Source organism: Cololabis saira, chromosome 7, assembly GCF_033807715.1.
Source record: "Cololabis saira isolate AMF1-May2022 chromosome 7, fColSai1.1, whole genome shotgun sequence".
NCBI lineage: Eukaryota > Metazoa > Chordata > Actinopteri > Beloniformes > Belonidae > Cololabis > Cololabis saira.
Genome location: NC_084593.1, coordinates 1,496,839 through 1,517,533, shown reverse-complemented (window position 1 = coordinate 1,517,533; position 20,695 = coordinate 1,496,839). Strand labels below are relative to the sequence as shown.

At 42.4% G+C, this 20,695-nt stretch overlaps 1 protein-coding gene across 3 annotated transcripts in view; it reads left to right on the top strand.

The window, feature by feature from the left end:
- The window catches only part of LOC133446715 (NACHT, LRR and PYD domains-containing protein 4-like), a 109,708-nt gene that overhangs the window by 61,055 nt on the left and 27,958 nt on the right, over positions 1 to 20,695 (top strand). For 2 of the 3 annotated variants that reach the window (XM_061724722.1, XM_061724721.1), the window contains exons 2-4: positions 11,639 to 11,764; positions 11,842 to 12,048; positions 20,445 to 20,523. In XM_061724722.1, coding sequence (XP_061580706.1) covers positions 11,682 to 11,764; positions 11,842 to 12,048; positions 20,445 to 20,523 — 369 coding nt within the window. In that variant the 5' untranslated portion in view covers positions 11,639 to 11,681. Of the gene's footprint in view, positions 1 to 7,778; positions 8,089 to 11,638; positions 11,765 to 11,841; positions 12,049 to 20,444; positions 20,524 to 20,695 lie in introns of those variants that run through there. The other variant, XM_061724720.1, reaches the window with a different exon arrangement.

Here is a 20,695-nt window from a genome sequence, read left to right as displayed (position 1 = left end):
TGGACGGAACCAAGTGGCTTATATGCTATTTATTTTACTCTTAATATTAGGTAGTTGTGTGAACTGTTAAGATATTTATGTAATTTTGTGTTGATAATATTATTTTCAACATAAAACAACATAAAACGGGTCACACATTTCTTCTTCTGTGAATTTCAGCACCCCCGTGTTTTTGTGAGACAACCCGGAAATTATTGCTCGCTCCAAAAAAGTATGTTATACCTTTTGTTTTACAAGGCAATCACTAAATTAATTAATTTTATGCTGCGTAAATGCGACCTATAAATAATTATCTGTTACGGCCCCCAGCCGTTACTGCTTTTGATTTGGTGTGTAACTGTACTTATGTTTTGTTTCTGTATTTTTTTGGGCGAGTGAGCACTCCTGTTTTTGATCCATCTTCTTCCCACTGACAGTTCAGATTGACAGGTCCCGCCTCCTGCCGCGCCATTGGTCCTCCGCAGCTGTGGCAGATCAGACTGACGAGATGACAACAAGCTGCTGGTCCAGCTCAAAAGCAGCACACCTCAGTCAGCATGTTGAGGGCTGCTACTGTTCAGTGTGGCAATCCTCCTCGCTGTGTTCTGTGCTCTTTGTGATCTGTGATCTGGGATCTGTGATCTGTGTTAGTCTGCTGTCTGCTTGTGAGCAGTTCTTGTTTGAGTTAGCTGTATTAGCTGTGTGGTTTTTGTAACTGGCTGTAGCCTGTATTTTATTTTATACCGAAGCAGTAAGGGTAAACCGCCATTTAATTTGATCCCCTTTTTCTCCTGTTTTTGTTAAGTTAGGAAGTTAGGCTCAGATATTGTAATTTTGTTTGATCTTTTGTTTCCTCCCAGGGCTTAGGTAGTCTGGTTGAGAAGATAGTTTCTTTTGTTTGTTGTTTTGGCCTAGGTTTACCCCGAAGAGAAGCTTCATTTTCATTTTTGTCATTTTGTTTCTTTTGTGCTAACTCGGTTAGCACTGATTTGAATTTTGGATGTTGAACCTTGAGCTGTGCAACAATAAATACAGCCTTTTTGTTGTGAACCATCTCTCGCTGCCTCATTGTTATGTTGCACCTCTGTTCCCCTAGCATGGGACGTAACATAAAGTGGGGGCTCGTCCTCGTCCGTCTGTCGCTTCTTCCACATTCGCCCGTGTTGTGGGGTTGGTGTGTTTGGTTGGCAGTTTTTTCTGTGTGTGTGGAGGCAGTGTGATGTTTGAGATGGATGAGTTTGCACAGGCTCCTGTTCTTGAGAAGTTGGACAGGTGTACTAGGGATGATTTGTTGGTGATTGCTGCTGTTTTTGATATTCCTGTCCCTTTGAATGCGCTTAAAGCAGAAGTTAAACGTGTGGTGTCAGAGCAACTAGTGGAGAGAGGTATAGTCGCAGTGAAGGCGCAGCCTCAGACAGATGTCAGACTTCACGTTTAGATTCTTAAAGTCTTGTTTCTTCCCTGAAAGAAAGTTTGAGCTTCAAATCTAAACATTTCCCTTTTACATTCAACTTTTCCAGTTGGTACAATATTTGATTGATTTATCTGATTGATTTAATTTGATTACTTCGGTTTTCAAAATTGTTGATGTAAAAATGAAGTGAGAAGATGGAAATATTCATGAAACATCCAACATGTAAATGGATGGAGGGATGAGACCTGGTCTGGATGGATGGAGGGATGAGACCTGGTCTGGATGGATGGAGGGATGAGGGCATAGAAGCATGCCACCCCCTCCCACAATAATTTCAACAAAAAAAAGAGAGCAAGACAGCACCCATTATAGTGAGATTTACTAACAGGAAGTCCAAAATCAGTCTACTAAAACAGGGAAAAGTGCTAAAGGGGACCAATGTATATCTAAATGAGCATCTTACCAAAACCAATGCTGAGTTAGCCAGGTGTGCCAGGCAACTGCGCAGAGAGAATAAAATTAAGGGAACTTGGACCAGAAATTGTAAGGTTTACATTCTAACAAATGGATCCCCGGAAACAGCCAAAGTGATGCTAATGAGAAGCCTAAAAGATTTAGGAAAGTTCTGAGGACGATGAGGCCTATAAGGTAATCCTATGAAATGTCTGCTTAACCATCTATGAGTAGAAATCATGATACAGATCCAAAAAATTTTTTTTTTAATAAATTAGACAACTGCAACTACGTTACAGTGGATCAATTTAACAATAGCATTAAAGCAGAGCACAGCATCTCAATTATTCATTTCAATAGCCGCAGTCTGAATAAGAACTTCCAGGACATAGTTGATTACCTAAGAGAATTTAATAGGCCGTTTAGTGTTATTGCAATTTCCGAAACTTGGATTGGGGATAGTAGATGTGAGGATTATGAAATTCCAGGATATGAGTTGAATCACATAAATAGAACAGGGAAAACAGGAGGGGGAACAGCATTGTATGTAGACAGAAGATTGAAATACAGTGTAGTGGAAAGATTGACAGTAGCGGTGGAAAATGTTTGTGAATGCCTAACCATTGAGATTGATATGAGCAGGAACAGAAACATTATGATACGCTGTATTTACCGGGCCCCGAGTTATGACATAACCATGTTCAAATAGTGGATGGAAATAGTGTATGCAAGGACTGAACAAAAGGTCATGTTCATATGTGGTGATTTTAACATAGACCTGCTAAATCCAAACAAGCAAGCAGTGATAAATGATTTTATTGAAACCCTATATGCAATGAGTCTATATCCCACAATCACAAAACCAAGTAGAATTACTTCACATTCTGCTACAATCATAGACAATATATGTACTAATAATATGGAGAATAAAATAGTAAGCGGGCTTCTGGTGAAAGATATTACTGACCATTTGCCAGTCTTTTCTATATTTATTATTATTTTCTAACCATAAATTATTGGAGGAGAGCAACATTAGACAAAGAAGAGTGAGAACTGTTGAATCTGTGAATGCCTTTAGAGCAGATCTTATGTCACATGATTGGAATGATGTCATTCAGGCCCAGGATGTAAACACGGCTTATGACATATTTCTGGACTCCTGCCTAGTACTATACAATAAAATGTGTCCAGTCAAGCAAAGCAAAAGGATAAACAAGAGCAGTGAAAAGCCAAGGCTCACTAGGGGTATACTGAACGCATGCAAGAAAAAGAACAGCATGTACAGAGAATTTATTAAAAACAGATGTAAAGACAAAGAAATCAAATATAAAAGATACAAAAACAAATGAACAGATATCATCAGAAAAAGTAAAAAGGAGTTTTTTGAAAATAAATTAGAAATCAATAAATGCAACATTAAGGGAATATGGGACATATTAAATAAAATTATCTCTAATAAATCTTCCAGCACAAGCTACCCCAGTCATTTTATTGACAATGGAAAAGTTATCAGTGACATGAATGAAGTGGCAGAAGGTTTTAATAAATTCTTTGTAGCCGTGGGCCCCAAACTGGCCGGGGAAATAACACCGCCAGAAAAGGGCAGGGCTGAGCAATTCTATGGTGCTAGAAATTCTGCAACAATTTTCCTGAGAAAAGTTGAGGATAAAGAGATTATTGAACTTATTGAAAAACAAAAAATCTACTGACTGGAATTGGATTGACATGTTTATAGTAAAAGAAGTATCTCAGTTATTGTAGTGCCTATGACATACATCTGTAACCTATCTTTTCAATTGGGCCGCTTCCCAGATAAAATGAAAGTAGCGAAAGTAATTCCACTGTTCCAAAGCTGGAGATAAAAAATTATACACAAATTATAAACCAGTTTCTCTTTTATCCCAATTTTCAAAGATACTTGAAAAAACTTGTTGTTGCCAGACTGGACAGCTTTGTTGAAAAACATAAATTATTAATTGATTGTCAATATGGTTTTAGAGAAAGTAGATCAACGTCGATGGCTTTGATGGAGCTTATAGAAGAGCTTTCAAGTGCAGTTGATGAGAAAACGTTTGCAGTGGGGGTTTTCATAGATCTGAAGAAAGCATTCGATACAATAGACCATGATATTATTTTGGAAAAGATGGAAAGGTATGGAGTCAGAGGGGTGGGACTGGAATGGCTGAAGAGCTACATTAGACATAGAAACCAGTATGTTCAGGTGGGTGATGCCATGTCTATGCCAGCAAACATCACATGTGGAGTGCCACAAGGTTCGATAGTTGGACCAAAATTATTTATTATGTACATAAATGACGTCTGTAAAGTGTCGAACATTTTAAAATGTATAATTTTTGCAGATGATACAACTGTCTTCTGTTCAGATTATTGTTTACAGAGGTTAATGGAGAAGGTGACAGTTGAACTAGGCAAACTGAAAATGTGGTGTGATGTCAACAAATTATCTTTGAATTTAAACAAAACCAAATTTAGGATTTTTGGAAACCGTAAAACACATTTAACAACTCAGGTAGGTTTAAGAATAGAAAAAGTTGATTTAGAAAGAGTATATGAGAACACTTTCTTGGGGATAATAATAGACCATAAATTCAGTTGGAAACCACAGGTAAGCCAAGTAAGATTAAAAATTTCCAGAAGTATCGGAGTATTGAGCAAAGTCAGACATTTTTTTTACTTCAGATCTATGAATACTCTATACTGCACGCTTATTCTACCTTACTTGACTTACTGTGTTGAAATCTGGGGTAATGTCTGCAAGACCGCACTACAGACAGTTTACACAATATAGAAAAGAGCAATACGAATGGTGAATAATGTTGGTTTTTATGATGACACCAATTTATTATTCATCAAGTCAAAGGCACTCAAATTCATGGACCTGGTAGATCAGAAAACAGCTTTTCTTATGTTTAAAGCCAGAAAAAATCTACTTCCTCCCAACATACAAGCCATGTTCAGAGAGAGAGAGGGGGGTTATGCCCTCAGAGACCAATTCAACTGGAAACAACCAATCTGGAATACAGCTTTGAAAAGTAGGTGCATTTCTGTCTGTGGCGTGAGGTTATGGACTGCATTACCGGACGAATTAAAATATAGCAAAAATGTGTTGAATTTTAAAAAAACATATAAAGACATGATGATGGATAAGTACAGACTTGTTCCCGGGTAATGGAATGATGTCATAAAGAAAGGAAACAAAAGGATGGGTACATTGAGTATTATTTTTTATAATAATTTAAATAATCCTTTGTTTTAACATATGTGTGTACAGATACAGGCATGTACAGTGGGGAGAACAAGTATTTGATACACTGCCGATTTTGCAGGTTTTCCCACTTGCAAAGCGTGTAGAAGTCTGTAATTTTTATCATAGGTACTCTTCAACTGTGAGTGACAGAATCTAAAAAAATCCAGAAAATCACATTGTATGATTTTTAAGTAATTAATTTGCATTTTATTGCATGACATAAGTATTTGATCACCTGTCAACCAGTAAGACTTAGTTCTTCTTTAAGAAGCCCTCCTGTTCTCCACTCATTACCTGTATTAACTGCACCTGTTTGAACTCTTTACCTGTATAAAAGACACCTGTCCACACACTCAATCAAACAAACTCCAACCTCTCCACAATGGCCAAGACCAGAGAGCTGTGTAAGGAGATCAGGGATAAAATTGTAGACCTGCACAAGGCTGGGATGGGCTACAGGACAATAGGCAAGCAGCTTGGTGAGAAGGCAACAATTGTTGGCGCAATTATTAGAAAATGGAAGAAGTTCAAGATGATGGTCAATCTCCCTCGGTCTGGGGCTCCATGCAAAATCTCACCTGGTGGGGCATCAATGATCATGAGGAAGGTGAGGGATCAGCCCAGAACTACACGGCAGGACCTGGTCAATGACCTGAAGAGAGCTGGGACCACAGTCTCAAAGAAAACCATTAGTAACACACTACGCCGTCATGGATTAAAATCATGCAGCGCACGCAAGGTCCCCCTGCTCAAGCCAGTGCATGTCAAGGCCCGTCTGAAGTTTGCCAATGACCATCTGGATGATCCAGAGGAGGAATGGGAGAAGGTCATATGGTCTGATGAGACTAAAATAGAGCTTTTTGGTCTAAACTCCATTGGCCGTGTTTGGAGGAAGAAGAAGGATGAGTACAACCCCAAGAACACTATCCCAACCGTGAAGCATGGAGGTGGAAACATCATTCTTTGGGGATGCTTTTCTGCAAAGGGGACAGGACGACTGCACCGTATTGAGGGGAGGATGGATGGGGCCATGTATCGCGAGATCTTGGCCAACAACCTCCTTCCCTCAGTAAGAGCATTGAAGATGGGTCGTGGCTGGGTCTTCCAGCATGACAACGACCCGAAACACACAGCCAGGGCAACTAAGGAGTGGCTCCGTAAGAAGCATTTCAAGGTCCTGGAGTGGCCTAGCCAGTCTCCAGACCTGAACCCAATAGAAAATCTTTGGAGGGAGCTGAAAGTCCGTATTGCCCAGCGACAGCCCCGAAACCTGAAGGATCTGGAGAAGATCTGTATGGAGGAGTGGGCCAAAATCCCTGCTGCAGTGTGTGCAGACCTGGTCAAGAACTACAGGAAACGTCTGATCTCTGTAATTGCAAACAAAGGTTTCTGTACCAAATATTAAGTTCTGTTTTTCTGATGTATCAAATACTTATGTCATGCAATAAAATGCAATTTTTTTTTTTTAGATTCCATCACTCACAGTTGAAGAGTACCTATGATAAAAATTACAGACTTCTACATGCTTTTCAAGTGGGAAAACCTGCAAAATCGGCAGTGTATCAAATACTTGTTCTCCCCACTGTATGTAAGTGTATGCATGTGTAGTGTACATATGTATGTGGGATTGTAATGTGCTTGTATATATGTATGTACATGTATGGATATATGTGTAGGTACGTATGTACGTACGTAAGTAGATAGGTATGCATGTAAATGTGCAAATGTCTTTTGTTGTTGTTAGCAATTATTCATTTGTTGTATTTATTTATATTCATATGTAAGAAGGGGGGGCATTCATAAGCCGAGGCTTCAGCCCTGCCCCTTTGGTTGTGACCTAAGTGTTCATGCTTGGTGGTGACCAATACATTTTTTCATTCATTCATTCAAAAAGTAAAAAGAAGTCCTTAAACTTCCCCATGACAAAGAAAAAGTCATGGTGATCCTCCTCTTGAGCAAACGTGAAAGGCCACGGCAGAAATCAGGCAGCACTCTTGTACTCGTCCCTGGTCCTTGTGGAGTTTTGTTGTGACTCTATCGCTCCAACCCTTGTCTCCACTCGGGGCACTCCGTTGTGAAGTTTTCCGGGGGTTAAACTTCACCAATCCTTTTCTTCTGGTCGTCTGTCTTCTTACTTTGTCTCTTGATCGTTCATTGAGCTACTTCTGACACCATGTAGAATGATCGATGTTCGGCTTGATCCGTAATATTTATTTAATGACGAGCACACAACATCTAGCTAACCGGCATAAAAAGAGCATTTCAATAACCAAGGCAACGACACATTAACTACCACTCACAACATTCTACGTTACTATTTAACAGTTACTGTGGCACATTAGTTCTGCTGTATGACAGTTGTTGGTTCTCTGTAAGTTGTGTAAATATTAGATATGAGTTAGTTCCTTTAACAGTTGGATCTCCTCCAGAGATGCTGCTTCTGACTGGGTTGAACTGGTCCGTCTGGTTCTGCTGGTGAACCTGCTGGGACATGAGAAGGTGTGTTGACAGATCAGGGCACGTTCTTTCATCTGGGAATCCTCAGATAGATACAGCAGAACTAAATGTGTTTGAATGTTTGAGACGCAGCTGAGGCGTGTCAGTTATGTACTTCCTTGTCAACAAAACTAAAAAACAGCCTCCTGTTGGTCGGAACCACTGACAGGAACAAGACTAGAGTAGTTCCAGTCCTCCAGGGTCAGAGAGCCGACTCTCCTCAATAAAACCACAGCAGAAATGAATATCTGTCATCAACACCAACATCGCTGCTGCTTCTGACAGTTTCTGAACTTTACTCGTTCCATGGATCCATTCACTGAATCCAGTCTGCCAAGAGTTAACGAGACTGAATTACACCTGGAGATGAGGGGGTGGAGTCTGGACTCTTACCTGTGAAGCTTTTTGAGACTCAGATTTGGTTTTTCATGCCGTGGAATTGAGTCATCAGGAGAGCTGTGGACCGATCCAACAAACTGTAAGTTTGATTCATGTTTAAACTTTGTCTCCAGATACTTTTCTGTAAACTTGTTCACTTCATTTGGAAGTTTGACTCTTTATTTAAAGCTTTTGTATAAAGTAAATATGAAATAAAAGACTATCATCCAGGTCAGAGAAACTCTCAAAGGCTGAAACAAACACGACTTCCATTTCGATTGTTCTTGAAGACGTTTGACCTGAGTTCATGTTGAACTGAAGATTCCTCCTGGATGGACGGTGACACGTCTTTGAGGACAAGAAAAGGGAAGTGTAGTTGACTTGTTTAAAGCCTTTGAAAGAAAAAGACACAGATAATAAAATAAGCAGATAAAATCAGCCTTAAATTAAACTCTGACTACAAAGACTTGTAGAGTGGTTCTGACGACGATCATAGAAATTTGATTTATCCCAATTAAACTGGGCACAAAAACAGATTCTGCTGCATCTGGGTTCCTTCTTGGGCCAGTTGTGAAAAGAAGAACTGGACAAGCTTTTATATTTCATTTATTTAACTTATGGATTCATTCCAGACACGTCAATAAAATTGTATAGCTAGAGCATAACGAACGTTTACACTAGTATGAATCTATGTATGTATAGATAAATAGACATAGATACACATATACACAAACACATACACACACAATTTGAACATATAAAATCCAATGTAAATACATTTATATAAATAAAAAAAATCTAATATGTACACAAATATTAGATTAGTACACTAATATTAGATTAGTACACAAAATAAATAAATCTCTAAAAATAAATCTCTACACAATGACTACACACCTATGTACATGTACACACACACACACACACATATATATATATATATATATATATATATATATATATATATATATATATATATGTATGTGTGTGTTGTTGAGGAATAATAATAATAATTAAAGCTGCAAGCAGCGATGAACGGGCCCTCGCACTAACGGCCACCGTCCCCAATAAGCATATCAGAAATGACACCACCCACGACTTCCTATGTCAAACCATTCAAAAGTTATAGCAGAAAAAAGGGACAACCAATCAGAAGAAGGGGCGGGGCTAATTCAGGCCAATGAAGGTCAAGGACTCCATACAGAATCTGATGACACCACCCACGACTCTCTATGTCAAACCATTCCAAAGTTATAGCAGAAAATCGGGACAGCCAATCAGAAGAAGGGGCGGGGCTAATTAAGGCCAACGAAGCTTAAGCAGTCATTACAGAGTCCCATGACACCACCCACGACTTCCTATGTCAAACCATTAAAAAGTTATAGCAGAAAAAAGGGACAACTAATCAGAAGAAGGGGCGGGGCTAATTAAGGCCAACAAAGCTTATGGACTCATTACAGAGTCCCATGACACCACCCACAACTTCCTATGCCAAACCATTCAAAAGTTATAGCAGAGAAAAGTATTCTAGGGGCATGCAAACCATGAAATATCAAATTTATCGCCAAGTCTGTCTTGCATGCAAAATTTGGTGACTTTTGGAGAACTATCAAATATGGACCAATCAGATTTCAAAATGGCCGACTTCCTGTTCGGTTTCGGCCATGGCTCCAAGAGACTTTTCTTTAAGTTGTGCCATGATACAGGTGTGTACCGATTTTCGTGCATGTACGTCAAACCGTATTGTGGGGCTTGAGGCACAAAGTTTTCCGGGGGGCGCTGTTGAGCCATTTTGCCACGCCCATTAATGTAAACCATTAATTATCAAATTTTTCGCCAGGCCTGACTTGCATGCAAAATTTGGTGACTTTTTGGGCACGTTTAGGGGGGCAAAAAGGCCCTCCTTTCGTCAGAAGAAAAAAAGAAAGAAACAAAGAAACAAAGAAACAAAGAAAGAACGAAAAATTCCTACGGATACAATAGGGCCTTCGCACTGAAGGTGCTCGGGCCCTAATGACTTGGATTTATATAGCGCCCTTCAAGGCACCCAGAGCGCTTTACAGAGATCATTATTCATTCATACACACCCTAACTGGTGGTGGTAAGCTACATTTGTAGCCACAGCTGCCCTGGGGCAGACTGACTGAAGCGTGGCTGCCATATCTCGCCAAACGGCCCCTCCGACCACCACCAACATCCACACGGGGCAAGGTGGGTAAGGTGTCTTGCCCAAGGACACTACGACAGCAAACTGGGACAGAGCGGGATTCGAACCGCTGACCTTCCGATCATTGGATGACCCGCTCTACCACCTGAGCTACTGCCGCCCCAATAATAATATAGAATCCAGTTCAGGAATCTGCTGTGGGGTTGAGAGTTTTATTCAGTAAGCCGGCGGTGAGCAGGACCTACTCAGAGCGTGTCTGGGTTGGTGTGCTGGAGTCATGACTTTTTATACAGTAAGTTCAAAGTACAAAAGGCAGGAAATACACAAGCCAAGTGAGAGACGAAAAGCAATTTACAGTCGGATGTGATCTGTGGCCAAATGTCATTATCTGGCATTTGGCATGACTGTCACTAAGTTCTAAATTACCCCTAGGGTGTTCTCCTGGCTCAAGACTGTTTAAAGCTACTTCCAAGGTGTCGTCTCTGCAGGAAGCTGGAGCTTTGCGTGACAATGTGTCTCGACAGTGTGTGTGTGTATATATATATATATATATATATATATATATATATATATATATATATATACATACATACATACCTATGTACATGTACACACCTACCTATCTATATATACGTACCTATGTACATGCATGCGCATAACACGTAAAACACAAATCCTCTTTAACATGTCTAAAAAGGGTTAGGAAGTAAAACAAATTTAATCCTGCCCCTTCTCCAATATTCACTAATTACACTTATACCGTTTTATTTTGAGTCTTGTGAATTTATGTAAAAAAATGTATTTACATAAAAATTTTAAAAAGCTTTTTCAGGTTGAGAGAGGAATTCTGTTTCTTGATGCCGGTGATTCAACAGATACATAAATCTGGCTTCCCTGTTTCTGTTTCAACTGGAATAAACCGGTCTTATCAGGTTTTTATTCGTGCCTGTTTCTTAAAATGTAAATAAGCTACTTTTCTGCTCCTCCCCTTTTTTCTACAAGAAAGCCGAAGAAAGAATGACACACTTCCTCACTTCCTCTGAAAACTCCTGACATAATAGAACGTAAAACAGCCCGATTCAAAAACGTGCGTTAGTGTGTGGCCAACTTTTACATGCTTTCACTCTCTTTTCAACTGGTTTTAATTCTTGGCTGCCTTTTAAACACTTTTTCAAGGTTGCTTAGAATCATGCTGCATAAATGTTACTATTATTTTAGGAGGATGTAGACATATTTCACCAGTCACACTGGGCTTTAAGTTATCAAAACACAACAATTAAACACTAAAACTCTTTACGCAAAATACACATTTATATTTAAAGATGTGTCATCCAGGACTGAGCTCATACTTTAGAGAGAAGCTGCTGCCTTTTCATCACTACATCATTTATTCATGAAAAAAAAATCACCTGCATCAAAAAATATAGATGGAGCAGCTGGTGCTTGTAGCCTACATCTACCATGACGTGTGATTCCTCTGCAGATGAAAGTAGAAGGTGTGTGTGAGCTGATGTGAATCCAGCAGCATGGATCAGTGTGAGGACAGAGAGGAGGGAGTCCTTCCCTCCAAAACCTCCCCCAGGGGAAAACCTGAGAGAGAAGAAGAGAGGTGAGATGATCTAACTGTCCATGACTCTTCTGCACGTCAGAGTTCAGCCCTCACGTCACCAAACACCTTTATTACAGGAGACCTGGACCTGGACCTGGACCTGGACCTGAACCTGGACCTGGACCTGAACCTGGACCTGGATCTGGACCTGGACCTGGACCTGGACCTGGACCTGGATCTGGACCTGGACCTGGATCTGAGCCCAGCTGTGTGTCCTTGAAGAGTGACAGATCAAAGGGTTTCTATATCGGTTTTAAAGATGATCCTGGTTTTCCTTCAGAGGGGTGAGTTGTTTGTAAACGTTGTTTCTGAAAAACGTAACTGAGACTGAAACATTTTCATCATAATGTTTAAAGTGAACATTTCTCTGTTTTGCTGCCATTCTTAGATGGTTGTTGATGTTTCCAGAAACACAGCAGACTATAAAGGGGGTGTTGGAGTCTCTTCTGAGTGACTGTAGTTCACCGGTTTGTACAGCAGGGGCATCTTTCTGCTGTGGTTGCAACATCAAGTTCAAGTTCAAGTTAACTTCATTTAATACCGTAGGTAGATTTGTTTTGCAGTAAAAGGCATCTCATACACAATCTCTACTGTCCATAATTTGACACAGGACAAAAACAGTAAAAACAATGAACAGGTTTGCAACAGCACAAGACAGACATGGCAGGTATCTGACAGGATATCCAAAGTAGAAAACTTTTAGCACACCGGATATGCAGAAAGGTGCGTCGGAGGAGGAAAGCTGCAGCCAATTTAAAAAGAAAACTCCCGCATACCTTCTTCTCACCCGACTAGTGTTCTATTGGGCCAACGTTTCAGTCATAGACCTTTCTCAAGGCATCAAACAGATCAGAACCAAAGCTTGTCTATTATAGGCTGGTAGGCCTATGTGTCATTACATTACAACTTTTGGTACTTTTTTGTTTATGCCCAAAAAAATGAATATTTTGTTGGACACGAGAATAACTGGTGCCATGTTTTTGCCTTTAAATATGTTTAAAGGTATGAAAACATTAAAGTTTTCAGTTATAATTGCATAAATTGTCTATATTTCTTTGCTTTATATACTGTCTTGGGGTTACATTTGCATAAATGTTAAAAACCAAATTCTCATAAATGGGGAAAAAATAAAACTGATTTCCTCGGTCTCTGTTTCCTCCCTGGATCTGTTTGGTAATTCTGACCCACGATGTTTCTGTTTCAGTTCTATCAGCATTCTGGGAGCTGATTGGTCCTTACAGCATCATTAGCTGCAATACTTGCTGTTGAATCTCAATATAATACTAGTATTAACCCTCCTGTTATGTTCCGGGTCAAATTGACCCGTTTTAAAGTTTGAAGATCTGGGAAAAATAGTTAAAAGTATAGACCTGAGAGAGTGTGGCTTTGATGAGTATATAGTTTTTTCAGTATGAAACTTCTTCTGCTTGCCTTAATTAGTGTAATCAACATATAATATGAAAATGGTTCATCTCACATATTTGCAACCCCCCCCCCTGCATGTTTATATAACATGGATACTGTTCGGGTCAGTTTGACCCGGCAGTCAATCTGGAGGTAAAAGAGTGTCAGAAATGTCAGACTATTTCTTTCTTTGCAACTGTGAGACATGTTTCACCCCAATCTCTCTCTTTCTCTCTCTCTCACACACACACACACACACACACACACACACACACACACACACACACACACACACACACACACACACACACACACACTTGCTTATGGTTGTCCATCGAGTCCGATGATGACGACTTCTATCGGTGAGTTCGTTGGTGGCTGAATAGCCCTATCCTGGATCCACAAACCCTACTGCAGGTAGGGCACGTAAATGTAGTGGTGGTGGTGGCGGCAACAGCAACCGTAGGTGTGTTCCTCCTGAGTCTTCTCTCCTGTCTCCTGGCTGTCCGCTCCTCCTCCAGCAGGCGAGTGCCATCCTGGCACAGCTGACGCCAGGTGTTACGATCAGCAGCCACAGCTTCCAGGGCCTCAGGTCTGATTTTGCACTTCCGTAATGCAGTCTTCAGCTGGTCTTTATAGCGCTTCTTCTGGCCTCCAGCTGAGCGACGACCATGGTGTAGCTGGCCGTATAGCACTTTGCGAGGCAGGCGGTCTGAGGGCATCCTTACTATGTGGCCCAGCCATCGTAATTGGTGCTGGGTGATCGTGGCCTCAATACTCCTACAGTTGGTTTTTGAGAGTATTTCGGAATGAGGCACACGATCACGCCACGTAATCCCCAGGATGCGCTGAAGGCAGCGTATGTGAAACTGTTCTAGGGCCTTGATGTGGCGGCTGTAGGTTACCCAGGCTTCACAGCTGTACAGGAGGGTAGTGAGGCAGATGGCTTGATAGACAGAGACCTTTGTGCGAAGATGGATGTTCTTGTTTTGGAAGACCCGACGCCTGAGTCTCCCAAAAGCAGCCGCTGCCTGCTTGATCCTGTTCTGGACTTCACTATCAACAGTGTTGTCTTCAGAAAGAATGCTCCCCAGGTATCTGAAGGATGGAACACTTGCTAGTTCTTCTCCAGAAACAGTGAAGATAGGTGGTGTAGATGGCTTGTTGGAACTCCACTGACACACTACCTCCGTCTTGCTGGTGTTGACGGTCAGTCCCATCCTGCTGTACGCTCTCACCGCAGCAGCAAGAACGGACTGGAGGTCTTGTGGTCTGTGAGATACCAGCGCACAGTCGTCTGCGTACTGCAGCTCAATGACTCTCTCCCTCTGCAGTTTGGTGGTAGCCTGAAGCCTCCTAATATTAAAGAGGTTGCCATCTAGGCGAAAGTCCACTGCCACACCGCTGTTGTCCTCAATCTCCTTGTGGAGAAGCTGGGTAACACATAACAGGAAGATGTTAAAAAGCACTGGTGCTAGTACACACCCCTGCCTTACTCCTGTATGTACCAGGAAGGGGGCAGACTCTTGACCTCCCATGGTCACTCGAGCAGTCATTCCCTCATGGAACTGACGGAGGATGTTAACAAACTTCTTGGGACAGCCAAACCCGAGGAGGACTCCCCATAGAAGTTCTCTCTGAACAGTGTCGAAAGCTTTGGAGAGGTCGACAAAGGCCATGAATAGGTCCTGATGTTGTTCCCTGCACTTTTCCTGCAGCTGTCTAGCTGTGAAAATCATGTCCACTGTGCTCCTACTCTTTCTAAACCCGCACTGTGATTCAGGCAGTATCGACTCAGTGATGTCCTTTATCAACCTCTGGAGCATCACCTTTGCCAGGACTTTGCCAGCAACAGCAAGGAGTGAAATTCCCCTACTGTTGCCACAGACAGCCTTGTCACCCTTATTCTTATAAATAGTGACAACATTGGCGTCTTTCCATTGTTGTGGGACGTTTTCTTCAGCCCAGACCTTGGTGATGTATCTGTGTAATGCTCTTGTACAGAGGTACCCTCCTTGCTTCAGCAGTTCAGCCGGGATGTTGTCATTACCGGGGGATTTGTTGTTTTTGAGGGAACGGATAGCTGATCGGACCTCCAGGAAGGTTGGGGGCTGGTCCAAATTGTGTATAGGAGGAAATGTAGGCAGTTCATCCAGAACGGTGGGGGCTGCATCAGATTCCTGATTCAGCAGGGTGCCAAAGTGTTCTGCCCATCTCATCAGGATGCTCGGCTGGTCCTTCAAAATTGTCAGACCGTCTGCTGTCCTCAGGGGAGTGATGCAGCGGTTTGTTGGGCCGTAGGTCTTCTTGACAGCGTTGTAAAAGTTGTGCATGTCATTTTTATCGGCAAAGGTCTGGATTTCATGTGCCTTTTTTCTCCACCACTCATTCTGCATGCTCCTAACAGCCCTTTGCACTTCTCCACGAGCTCTCTGCCATTTCTGCCTGCTGCTACTGGATGAAGGGTTCTCTAGGGTTGCCCTGTGTGCTTTGTGCATATCCTTCAGCAGGACATGGATGGTGTCCGAGTTGTCATCAAACCAGTCTTGGTGATTCTTGCTCTTATAGCCAATTGTTTGGGCTGCTGCCTCATAGAGAGCCGAGCTAATAGAGTTCCAGTTCTGGTCCATGGTGTTCTCAGATGAGTTCAAGGAAGACTCCATCCCCCCTAATTTCTCAGCCAGGGAGCGACGAAAGTCATTTCTTGCATCAGGGTTTTCGAGGCGGTTGCAGTCTAGCTTCTTCCTCTTGGGTCCTCGCAGCCGCAAGGGGGGGCGCACTTGCATGTGGACATTGGCCACAATCAGACGATGGTCTGTCCAGCACTCTGCACCTCTCATGGCACGGGTGATGAGGATGTCTTTGATGTCACTACGCCTCACTATGATAAAATCTATCAGGTGCCAGTGTTTGGAACGGGGGTGCATCCATGATGTCTTGTATTTAGCCTTCTGCTGGAAGACGGTGTTGGTTATGGTCAGGTTATGCTCAGAGCAGAGAGTAAGCAATCTCATCCCATTTGCGTTCGCCTGGCCGACTCCATGCCTGCCAAGTACTCCACTCCATATCCTGCTGTTCTGTCCCACTCGGGCGTTAAAATCCCCAAGCAAGAAAATCTTGTCATTCTTGGGGATCCGGCAAAGAGCCTCGTCAAGTGACTGGTAAAAGGAATCCTTGACTTCACTCTCGGTTGGCAGGGTCGGTGCATAAGCACTCAGAAGTGTAGCAAAGCGATTCCTAGCCAGGGGGATACGGAGGGTCATGAGTCTCTCACTGATGCCGACGGGTGTTTCTGTGAGTCTTGGCAGTAGTGTGTTTTTGATGGCTAGTCCTACACCATGCAGATGCTGTCCCCCTGAGGGGTAGCCTTTCCAGAAGAAAGTGTAGCCCATACCTTCCTCTGTTAGAGAGCCTTCATCCAGGATCCTGGTCTCACTCAGAGCTGCAATGTCGATGTTGTAACGACTCAGCTCTGCAGCAACCAAGGCAGTTCTTCTGTGAGGTCTATCAGATCTGCCATAAGAGTCCAGGAGAGTCCTTACATTCCATGTTGCCAGTTTCAAGTTGCATGGATTCCTTTTTTTATTTCGACCGCTGGAGTGGAATGGCCCGATAGGTGCGGTATCCTATCCAGGCGAGATTGAGTGGGCAGTTTTTAGGCCACCTTTTCTAGGCCCTTCCTCAATTGAGGTGAGCAGTGCCGTCCCTAAATAGGGCTGCTCAAACACACAGGGGTCTGCCGAAAACAGCTTCCACTCAGCCGAGCTGCTAGCGACCTATACCCTGTGCTGCTGCCGTGCAGGGTTCTAGCTAAGAGCTTCCAGTTCATTCGCACCTGCTCCCGTCGCCAGGAACCCCATCGCCGTCAGACTTCAACCGGATGTAAGTCCAGGTACTGTTCACCATGGTCAGAAGTGGGTACCTGCGCAAGGAGATATTTAAGTGCCAAAGGAGGTGCGCTTCCCCAGTAGCACTATCTTCACCACGATGAGGTAAGCCCGGTGGCGTGGGTGAGCCCATGACGACCAGTCCCCCATCATGATTGCAGGAGGCTGCCGGGTCCTTAGTCTTTCAAGGCCCGCCTGTTGCGCACCGCCAGCACAATGCTTTTCTGTCAGGGTGTGCTCCCTTAGCCTTTGCCTAAATAAGCTGACCCACAAGGCAGTGGGGCTATTTACCCATAGTTGGGGCAGGGTTGACGGGCGTCAGGGCGTGTCCACACACATGGTGATGGGCCTATACGCCGCGTCTCTGGGGCCCACTGCTGCTCCGAGATCCCCTCCAGTTTAGTTCAGGGTCTGCAAAGACCCTTATCCGTGTGTGGCCACGAGGAGGCACTGTGAGGAGTCTTGGTGGTGGAGAGGCTATGTACCAGCAGGAGGAGACTTACGCACTCGGCTCCTCTTTTCACCCCCCGAGGGGAGCTAGCTGGCGGCGGTAGCTGTAAGCAGAGAGTAGCAAGCAGAAAGCGACATGCAACATGCACAATGCAACATGCACTAACTACAGACATCTCCCTACTTCTACTGCACTAGACGCGTCACACACACCCTGTGTAACACACACACACACACACACACACACACACACACACACACACACACACACACACACACACACACGCGCAAGTGCAGGTGCTGGATGTTCTCGCGGGAAAACTCCACCCACACTCACTGGACACTCAACAGGGGAGGGGCAAAACATATAAAAGATTCTCTGCATGGGAATCCTACCAACATTACACTCAAAAACATGTCAAAAAATGGTGAAATACAGTGGTCGTCATCCCCAAATGTGCGTCAGGCAAAACTGTCTGCAGAAAACATAATAAAGACAGTGCCAGGGCCCACTAGGATGGCAGTGACTCGTGTGACTGACATCAAGTCAGCTTTTGAGCTATTCATGCCAGATTCAATAAAGAAAATAATTCTGGAAATGACCAATCTAGAAGGGAGGCGTGTGTTGGGGGAGAAGTGGAAGGAGCTGGACAAAACACATTTCGATGCGTATTTGGGGGTCCTCATCCTGGCTGGGGTCTATAAGTCGAAGGATGAATCGACAGCCAGTCTTTGGGATGCTGAGACAGGCAGGGCTATATTTCGAGCGACAATGTCTCTGGAGACTTTTCACATTTTCTCCAGAGTAATCCGATTTGATAATCGAGAGACAAGGGCTGGTAGACGGGAGAGAGACAAGCTGGCAGCTATTAGGACAGTGTGGGACAAGTTGGTAGAGCAACTTCCACTACAACCCAGGCCCTAATATCACAGTGGATGAAAGGCCATTTAGGCAATACATGCCTTCCAAACCAGCTAAATATGGCATCAAAATCTGGGCAGCATGTGATGCAAACTATTGTGTTTTATATGTTGGTCTTTCAAAAGTAATAAAGTGGTGAAACATTAAAAAGAAAGTTTAAACATGTATTTTTTATGAAAAACGAGTGAATCATATCATAATTGAGCCATTACCTGTCAGAGGTAAGGAACACCATTGCACTAAATATTGATAGAATAGTTAGTAATGGAGTTAGTAATGACATATTAACAATGTTTGTTTGGATTTTTTTGGTTTCTGACATCTTTTGGGTATTTAAACATGCACCGGGTCAAATTGACCCGGGAACAGCATTGATGTACCTGAGAAACGAACATAACAGGAGGGTTAATATGTTGCAGAACTACAGTCATATCATTCATGCAACAACTGAAAAAACAGTTTTATTAACAGTAACCCAAATCAATATCGGATCAAATCGGATCGTGATAATCGATTCTTAAGAATCGGAATCGATTCTTGATATTTGAATCGATCCCCAGCCCTAGTCAGTATGTATCACTAAAACACAGGGAAAAAAAGAAGAAGAAGAAAAAAAGAAAAGAGAAAAAAAGAAACAACACCCACAAAGTGCATGCATGAAATACATTAATCAAATTCAAAGGTATAATCATTAAAAAGGGAGGATGATTATACCTGTAAAGTGTCAATCTTAGATACTAATCAATTTAAAATATTTGCAATGAGGGAAGAGAGTCACACAGCAAAAATCCCATCTGTGTTCTGACCAATACAGTATAAAAAATAGGGAGGATGAATGTACTGTAAAAACAAAAGTAAATCAAAAATAATCATGAAGAGAACATCTTAGAATAAATAGGAGTCATGCCCAGTCTCCTAATCGACCCAATTCCTTGAGAAAGGAGAACTGGTCAAATTCAACTCACAAATTGTTTAAAGATTAAAAGAGGTGAATATATATATATATATATATATATATATATATATATATATATATATATATATATATATATGTATATATATATTACACAACTCATAGAAACTGGCTCTCATTATTGTTGGGAAGTGTGAGGAAGGACAATACACATGATTAATTTATTTTATATAAAAGAAGGGGGGGGGGGGGGGGTCTTTAAAAGTGGGGGCCAATTCAGGGTCAGGATGTGCCAGTATGTTTCAAATGTGGATTCACAGAGAAAGATAGGGGAGAGTAGGAAGTGATGCAGGTCACAGAGAACTTCCTTTCTTTCTTTTTGCTTTTTTGTAGCAGTTCTGAGAGTGATTTCTTCCATGCCGCATCAAACGCCCGCTGGATACAATCCATAGGATATCCCCGCTGGACAAATCTAGAGCTCATCTCTAATGTCGTGTCTATGAAATCCTCTGTGCTGCTGCAAATTCTCCGGAGTCTAAAAAACTGGCTTTTGGGTAGGCCTCTTTTGAGGGGAGGAGGATCAAAACTACAAGCCAATAAGAGTGTATTTCTATCGGTTTCTTTACGGTAGAATGAAGTGGATAAGGAGCCATTCTTTTGTTCAACCCACATATCTAAAAAATGAACTTTTTCACTACTATAGTCCATTGTGAATTGGAGGTTGCTGTCGAGGCTATTCAGTTATGTAAAAAAGTCTTCCAGTTCATTAGCATCAGCTTTAATTAGACAGAAGATGTCATCAATGAGTCTGTACCATTTTAAGATTTTTGGCAAAACATTTTTGGCACACATTTTTTCCTTTTTTCCCTGTGTTTTGGTGATACATACTGACTGTACTTCGTGTAAATAAAATGCATGTCAAGCTCTCCTGTAGCACCAGATTGAGAGCTTGTACTGGGAGTGAGACGTGGACGTTCTCAGTCTAAGGAGGACCAGAGAACCTTTAACATGACAGGAAGTCCTCTGGTGGACTGTCCTCATCCAAACATGACTCCATGGACCTTCAGACATCATGTGACCTAGTTCTTCATGATTCCTCCACAGAGTGGACCAGCAGATCTCAGAGTCCCCCAGCGGTCCGTCTGTCCAGCAGCATCAGACCCAGCTGGACTCCATCTTTCAGGTCTGTACATGAACAAAAACTGCTTATGTTGTCCTGATGTCCATGTGCATGCTGGTCTCTGGAGACCAGTGGACTGTCAGTCTGTCCATCATGGACCTGATGTTTGTCTCCATGCTGGTCTCTGGAGACAGAGTGGACTGTCAGTCTGTCCATCATGGACCTGATGTTTGTC